This window comes from Silurus meridionalis, chromosome 22 (genome assembly GCF_014805685.1).
Source record: "Silurus meridionalis isolate SWU-2019-XX chromosome 22, ASM1480568v1, whole genome shotgun sequence".
Classification (NCBI taxonomy): domain Eukaryota; kingdom Metazoa; phylum Chordata; class Actinopteri; order Siluriformes; family Siluridae; genus Silurus; species Silurus meridionalis.
The window spans coordinates 14,245,833-14,254,679 of NC_060905.1; the positions used below are offsets into that span (position 1 = coordinate 14,245,833).

General features: G+C 36.2%; 2 protein-coding genes across 2 annotated transcripts; both read right to left on the reverse strand.

Annotated features, from left to right (window-relative positions):
• Window positions 1-1,338: 1,338 nt before the first annotated feature.
• LOC124376131 (gap junction beta-3 protein-like) lies at window positions 1,339-3,102 on the reverse strand. Its single transcript, XM_046835069.1, has 2 exons — window positions 2,988-3,102; window positions 1,339-2,485 (listed from the first exon to the last, which is right to left on the reverse strand). Exon 2 carries the CDS (start codon window positions 2,351-2,353, stop codon window positions 1,586-1,588), a length of 768 nt encoding a protein of 255 aa, XP_046691025.1. The 5' UTR covers window positions 2,354-2,485; window positions 2,988-3,102; the 3' UTR covers window positions 1,339-1,585.
• A 1,662-nt stretch (window positions 3,103-4,764) lies between these two features.
• Window positions 4,765-5,679, reverse strand: LOC124376375 (gap junction beta-3 protein-like). The gene has a single exon (XM_046835428.1). The coding sequence runs from the start codon at window positions 5,536-5,538 to the stop codon at window positions 4,765-4,767; it is 774 nt and encodes a 257-aa protein (XP_046691384.1). The 5' UTR covers window positions 5,539-5,679.
• Between the last annotated feature and the right edge of the window lie 3,168 nt (window positions 5,680-8,847).

The window sequence follows — 8,847 nt, forward strand, 5'->3', positions numbered from 1 at the left end:
TTTTATAAACGCTTGTGGTATCCAATAATAAAACAAAACCCCTACCGTTTTGGAAAATGACTCTTTTGAGTAATTCGAATCATTGTACAAATGACTCCTATCATTGACTCACAGGCTCATTCGACTCTGGGGTTTTATAAGATTTTCGTTGTTTTGCCTTAGTAGATTAAAGAAAGTGTGTGATGAGGGCATAATAATAATAATTAAAAATCTTCATGTGACTTAATACACTCATCTAGCTAATTAAAAATAAAGGATATTTCCACATTTATAATTAAATGTTAATTTCAGTTGAAAATGTATTAATTATTATTTTTGTGTCATCAGGAAAGTGTTCGTCTTTCTTTTATCTTGCATATAATACTTTATTATTATTATTATTATTATTATTATTATTATTATTATTATTATCATTATCATCATCTTACCCCTTAACGTTATTAAGTTTAAGCACCAGGTCAATTGCAATGTAAGAGGAGGACAAACTGATATTTGAAGAGGGAAATACGGGGGAAAAAACAGGACGTGCAAACTTAAATGCACCCCAAACCAAGTACCGCTGCTTCAGTTTGCTTTAGGTGAATTAAGTCAAATCAAGTCAAATCAAGTCAAGTCAAGTCAAGTTTATTTCTATAGCACTTTTCACAACAGACATTGTCTCAAAGCAGCTTTACAGAAATCAACAGTTAAGGTGAATGGTGTGGATTTATCCCTGATGAGCAGCCATGGCGACTCCAGTCCAATTAGACAGGACTGATCTAAGTAGTAACTGGTCCTTCTGCACAAATTGCACATTTCTGGATATTAAGAATAAGCACAAATCCACCGCTCACCACAAGGTAGAGAAAAGAAAAAAGAAAAAAAGAAATATTTGTAAAGTACTATGTAGCGTACTGAATACTAGAGGGCGCTGTTTTCATGTTTTAAAACTTTATTTTTTACTTAAAAAAAAGAGTACGAGTAAGTAATAATGACTGGTTTGATTTATTACTTTAAAAAATTAATTACAAAAGATCAATTTAATAAAAATAATAATAGTAATAACAATAATAATAATACATTTATATATTTTTGGTGTTTCTCAAAAGAAAAAATAAATTTCTGATCAAAGTATTCTGCAGTAATAATATTAACTTAATTTATATATATATATATATATATATATATATATATATATATATATATATATATATATATATATATATACATGATTTTATATATATATATATATATATATATATATATATATATATATATATATATATAAAATCATGTAAAGTAAACTATATGATTGCAAGAAAACAAGAAAAATACAAGAATTATGAATAAACAATTATTATATATACACACAAATTGCAACTACATTTAAACAGCTGGGAGACATTAATGCTCTGAATTAATGTTTTGAATTTTACTCTGAATTTTACTCCATTATAATGACATTAGCATCTTTAGATTAGATGAAAATACTCCTTTCAATAATCAAAAATAAAAATCCTTCAAAAAAAAAAACATAGCAAGAAAATTTCAAATAACAATATGTATTAAAATGATACATTTTAAGATACTGAATGAGCCTGTTGTTTTAGGATTGCTTTTCTGCCTTCTCAGGACAAGCTAATTTATAGTCGATGGTGTTCAGTGGCATGTTACACTCATCACACGCTGGCTCTCCACACCTTTGCCTTGTGACATGGCTTCCCGTGTGGGTGAGATGCAAAATGCGCATGGCGATCAAGTAGAATATCTCGGCCACGTTCAGGATTATGCAAACGGCTGAAGCCCCGACCATGAAGTATGTGAAGATTCTTTTTTCGGTGGGTCTTGCGATGTAGCATGTCACCTGTCTGCAGGGTTCCACGTCACACACCACACTGCGAGGCATATCAAAGTTGTGGTAGATCATATGCAACAGGTAAAGAAATCCCACTTCTACACCTGTCTTGACGAACAGGCTCATAAAATATGTCCACCACAGACCTCCATGTTTCTGCCCGGGGTTATCGTAGAGTTTGGCCCCGTCGCTGTGGGTGAGTTGGTATTTGCGCTCACGATCTTCACGGTACCACACGTGCATTACAACCAAGAAGGACGGGCAGGTCACAAAGATGAGCTGTAAAGCCCAGAGACGTGTGTGGACAATCGGGAAGAAGTAGTTGTAGCAGGCATTGGGGCAACCGGGTCTTTTGGTGTCACAGTCGAATTCTTTTTGGTCGTCTACCCACACGCGCTCAGCAGCCACCACAAACACCATGACGCGGAACATGAACACCAGAGTCAGCCAGATGCGTCCGAAACCAGTCGAGTATTTATTTACCCCACTGAGGAGCGATTCGAGAGTCTTCCAATCCATGTCAGTGCAAGTTTTATCTCGCGTGGGTTAGAAAAGTTTAGAGAGGTTTTTACACTGTCCAAGATTGTTAAGGTATCAAGGATGTTGACTTCAGACAGTGAAACTTCCTGACAGCAGTCAAACCTTTATAAACTAATAGAAAAAAAAATCTCAATTATTTCACACTGAATATAAATACAAATTTTAATATTTGTTTATTGTACTATTACATCTGTATATATACACTAAATCGATCAAATTCCTAAAGAAACGATTATTATTTAGCCCACTTTTATTAGAATAAAACAACATTATTAATTCCGTCCAACCCTGAAGCCAGTATACACTCTATCCTCCATCCTGTTTTACTCTTTTCCCTCCTCTTATCAAACTCAATGCAATTCATCAAAACCAGATTAAGACAAATTCTATTAATCAGCATTTTGAGATCCTAATCTGAGTGAAATTAGGTTTGTTAGAGCAGCAATAACACTACATTGTGAAGGACAGGATGTACTCCAGGACCAGGACTGGAAACCTGTTGACTGCATGATTGTTCTGGTCTATTTAATACCCAAATAAATTATTTACCAAGGTGCATATTACTTTCCAAAATAACAATATCCATACAACAAATATAATGAAGATTTTATACCTATAATGTTGTTTGATCCATCAGTATAATTCTTTGATGACTAGAACTTCTTGACCTGCTTACCAGCTCACCAGGTTCCTCTCAAACATCTGAAGAGTAGCACTTTGTGTGTGCACAGGTTTTGTCCTATGTTTCAGAAGGAGGTGTGGTTTGGGCACTTTAAAACTTTATCTTGACATGAGCTTGATATGGGAGGAAACCTTTAAAGTGACCAGAGTCCAGAGTCTTTTCAGAGTGCGAGTCCACTACAGTGCAGATACGGTAAAAGCATTACAGTGCCTTGTATTTCTCTGGATCTTTTAGTTATATAGTGTACATATTATAACATAATACAATTTTGAAAATACTATATATAATTTTGTACTTTTGGAACCAACATTTCTTGTGACAGCATCCCCTCCAGATCAACATAACATATTATACATACACAACTTAAAAATAAATTCACCTGGAAACTCATGTCGTGTGTCATGTTTTTAACGTAAAATGTAAACCTTTATCATGGATATTATCACATCCTGTGTGACTGTTCAGGCATGGAGCTTATCTAAATGCGTAATTGTGAAAGAATATTTACTTTTGTTTTGGTGCCCGGCCTCTCCAGCCAGCCTCCGCCAGGTACTTATGACTCAAATCTGAACCGGATTAACAGATATTCTTTATTTACTTAAGAAATTAACCATTATAACAAAAGGTCTGAACTTGGATAAGCACATGATGTGTCGTAAGGCTAACGAGCTATTATTTTTGAGTTAGGCGTGAGTGATACGGGACGGGGCAGACAGAAATGTGCTGATTAATCAGGTTGTTTGATTTTCGGGGAGTTGCTTTTAAAGGTCCAGCTAGTGCAATATGATCTGATAGTGGGTGTTTCTGCATTGTACATTCAAAAAATAATAAATAGATAAAATACACACATGCACACAGACACACACACACTGGCAAATGCACAGATTACTGTACCTCTGTTAAAAAACACTGAGATTTTAGAATAGTAAATTATCTAAAAAAATTTTCCACTGTATGTTCAAGTATTTCTGGCTACATGTTCTAACAAAAAATAATGTTAAAGGTCTTTCTGAATGAGTTATGGCAATTTAACCTGCAACAATAATAACCCATTGATCCTTTTGCATGTTTATTACAGGCAGGTTGCCAGAAAATTATTTTATTCTTTTAGTTTTCTTGGCAGGCAACACAAGAAATACATCAAGCTTGCACATCATAGTTTCACATTCATGTTTCAGTTTTATTACTTTAATTCATTTACACATCTTTAGTAAAATGCTTTGTTCTGGCCAAGGACACACACAAAATCTCTGAGTGCGAAGCAGGAGAATTTAACCCAGATGGGACACCAGTTCATTTTAGAGCATCATGACACTGAATTACATGAGCAAATCTAAATAGCATAGTTTTTGTACAGTGGGAAAAAACAGGAAAATCCTCCCAAGAACACATGAAACTTCACACATACAGTGTCTTATAAGTAATACATTGGTCTAATTAAAAAAATGTATATGTATATTTTATATATATATATACAAGAGAAGACATGCACTATTTCACCTAATCATTTTTTAATATAACAAACTATAACGTTAAAAATAAATACAGCAAGGTTCCAAATTGGGTTGGAAAAGCATGTATTCATATGCATTCTCTAAATGACAAATTATTGAATGTAAATTGCAATTAATGACATTAATGAATAGAATAATCAATACATCATTTGTTCATCTCTGTTGATTTCTAATAAAATGGCTACGTAGAAGCACTAATGCACTTGATTAGCTTTGTCGAACAATGCAACATCAGCCATGTTATCCTGATTATGCTTGTTGGCCTGTGAAGAGGCGGTGGCGATGCGTCTCTCACGTTTGTTGAGTTTGTGCGAGACGGCACATTCGTGGCATCGCTTACAAAGGAGATAGAGTATCTCGCAAAGGGTCAGCAGGATACACACCAAGCTGACCACCACAAGGAAGATGGTGAAGATTCGCTTTTCTGTAGAACGACTGATATAGCAGTCAGTCACTTGAGGACAGGGAGCCTCTTGACACCTCACCAGCAAAGGAAAGAAGGTGGCCTCGTAGATGTAGTACACAAGAAAGATGAACACGGCGTCCACTGCCATCCTAAATATGAGGCTGAAGAGGTACGTCCACCACAGCCCGCCTCGCTTCTTGCTGGTGTCTGTGTAGAGATGGGTACAGCCCTCACCATGCTTCAGCTGGTGCTTCCTCTCGCGGTCGTCCCTGTACGCTACATGTAGGACAACCAGGAGTGACGGACACGTGACAAAAATTAGCTGGAGTGCCCAGAGACGAGATGGAGATATGGGAAAGAAATGGTCATAGCAGACATTGTGGCAGCCTGGCTCTCTGGTGTTGCAGTCAAACTCCTTTTGCTCGTCACCAAACACCTTCTCAGCAGCCACCAGCAGCACCAGCAGACGGAAGATGAACACCACAGAAAGCCATATGCGACCGAAAGCAGTCGAGTACTTATTAACGCCACTGACGAGTCCCTGAAGAAAAGCCCAGTTCATTTTCACGCTTTTTTTTTTTAATCGTGTGGTCGGCTCCTGACGCTTGCTCCAACTGCCTGAGGTGTGTCACTCACTACAGCTATTATGTGGACAAAGGGTGACCAACCCTGTGAAGTAAGCACACACAGCAGTGTGAGTGTGTGAAAGAGAGAGTCTGAAGCTTCCAAGATAACAAGTAAACACTGGGCCGCCTTGTTAACCTGATGTAAAAGTCCCTAGACATTTACTTTGAAAATAAAGCCCCTGTTATCAGATTCAACAAAATCAACGAAGGTGTTACTATACAGGGGGATGCTGCTTTTAGCATGTATATATAAATATTTTATTATAATGTAGGCTTCCTGCAAAGATCGTGCCGGATAAGGAGTCAGTATGACAACACTATGGAAAAAACAGTCAATTACATTTCTTACAATGATCTCATTCATACAACTGAAGAATAAGGGCCTTGCTCAAGGGCCAGCAGTGACAGCTTAGTGTCACCAGTATTTAAACTCTCCACCTTCTGATCAGAAGTCCAAGCATGGAAACGTCAACCTGCCTCAAGAGGCTTGAAAACTTTACTCACACGGCAAATATCTTGCTTTTATAACATAAAATGTCAGTGATCTTCTTGCAAGGAAGTCTTGTCATTTTCAGACCTACAGAGCTTTGGAAACAAGTTTGGAAACATCTAGTACTTTATGCTTTTTTGATATACATGTGCCTATTGTTTATATTGCAACAAACTTGTTAAAAAGCAAAAACACACCCAAATTGAACAATGAATGTCTGGAAGAAAGTCAGAAGTTGGCATTTTGCGCTCTAACAGAAGATCTTGTTTGAGATAGAGAACAGGAGAGGAGATGTTACCACACTGCCACACACCCACAGTAAAAAATGGAGGTGGGTTGTTTTTGAGCAGAAAAGATTGGACACCTTCAGTGTGAAAGAAATATGGGTAAAATTCCAGGTAGAAGAAATACTGAACCAACATAGCTACCATTCCTTACTCCAACACCATACAATCCAACAAACCAACTGCACCATGCAACAGAAGAATGACTTGAACTTAAGTCCAAGCTCTATAAATGTTATTTAGAGAGCAAACAGTGTACTAGAGTGTTATCTATCAGGGAATGGCCTGCCCAATCACTGCATCTAAATCATATTGAACTGTTTGGGGATTAACTGTATCTGAAAGAAATCTCCAACTAGTGACAGACATCTTTGGCAAACTTTACAAGAGGCAAGGTAAAGTATTTCAGCTGAATGAATGGAGAAACAAAAAGAGTGTGTAAAGCTGCTATCCATGCTATTTTTTTATGAAAATAACAAGCAAAAAATGTATAAAGGTAACTGTATAAATAGTAAAAATAAAAATTAAATGTTTAATTATGAAGGGATTTCCCAGGCAAACTCGTACTTTTCTATGCATGCATTCACAAATAGGTTGCCGTAGACATTAACATTCATATACAATACATTCACTTAACGAATTAAACATGAAAATGATTTAATTACAAAACAATTTATTAATAATGACTGGCACATGATAAGTTAGTTATTAACAGTTACAATTTATTTTGTGGGACAGCGACGAGAGAATTTGGTTCCCATTTCCTCACTTGCGTTATTCCCTCACCAGCCGCAGATTTATCTATCTTTTGATGTTAATAAGGCAAATAAATGTTGCTTGTTATGTAACAGATAAACTGGAACATGAAAAGAATTGTGTCTGGAGAAAATCATACTGATTACTACAACACACCACTTGACCCTTGAGACTCCTGTCACAAATGGTAAAAAACATTTTACAGGAGAAAAACATACAAAATCCATTTTATTAAAAAGCATATTTTATGCAGAGTGCAAGCATATGAACATCTCATACGTAATGAGATATATCTACGGTCAGAGCTGTGCTTTCTTAATGAAGTGAAACGATCTTTATGACATTTATTACACATTTGCATTGATATTTGAATAAGATCCTGCTGGAGAATTAAAAAAAATAAATTTTGATCTTATTCAAATATCAATGCAAATGATATAAATACTGTACGTGTACAGTATTTATTATTATATGGACACAACATCTTATTTTATTCTTTGAACTAAATTTCACACAAATGCACTTTATGTCATGTCCCAGTTAGTTTTGTGTAACCTTTTGTTCATTTATGTTGTCTTATGTAGTACTTTGGTCCTGGGGGAATGCTGTTTGGTTTCACTGTGTACTGTCGTGTATATGGTTGGATCAATAACTCAAGTCAAGTTTATTTCTATAGCGTTTTTTACAACATGCATTGTCTCAAAGCAGCTTTACAGAAACCAACAGTTAAGGTGAATGGTGTGTATTTATCCCTGATGAGCAGCCATGGCGAATGTGGCAAGGAAAAACTCCCTTAGATGTTATGAGGAAGAAACCTTGAGAGGAACCAGACTCAAAAGGGGAACCCATCCTCACTTGGGTGACATCAAGAGTGTGATCATAAATCTTTCAACAGTACAGAACACTGGAGAGTGAGAACTAACATGAGCACTGGAGTATAAGATTATAAGTAATGTTCTTTCTACAGTCTTATACAGTCACTATGGTTATAAAACTAGGAGCTACTGAGCAACTCATAAAATAGCTCAAGATTTTAAATCCTCACAGATCCAGTACGAGCTTCTCCATGCCAAAGCCTTTAAACACTCGAGGAGATCCAATATCAAAACTCCACACATGTAGTGGGATCCAGCTGGCACTGGTATGTCTCTGGGTGGTACAGGAAGTTTGTGAGTTCCGCATCTATTTCTTTAAAGGTCCATAATCTTCATGAGGTGGGACGTGACTAGAGCTGACCAAACCTCAGGATGCCTTTGGGATGAAGAGATAAAAGCCTACTTGACAAGATTTTACTGCTAACATAAATGTAGTGTATGTTATATAATTGGATTCCTGACATACCAGTAAAACTTTACAATAAAAGCTAATAACAGGTACAAAAGCAGCCTTTAAGGTCCAGGTGTGTACATTTAAAAAAACATTTATATTACCATGTAGTAATGGTACAAAAGATGCAAGGTATGAAAAATATAGCCTTGAATCTATTACATTCTCACGGTGTGAGAAGAAACATTTAGTACTTTCTTAGTGTTTTCTGCTGCAACTTTTGGGTACAAAAAAGCAGACTATCAGGGCCAGTAAGGCCTACAATACACTGCTGGCCTAAACTGACTTATGTTTTAATTAGGGCTGTCAAAATGAACACGTTATTAATTTTTATTAGTGCACGATTAATGCAGCGCACATTTCTGTTTGACAATTTTTATAAAAAAAAG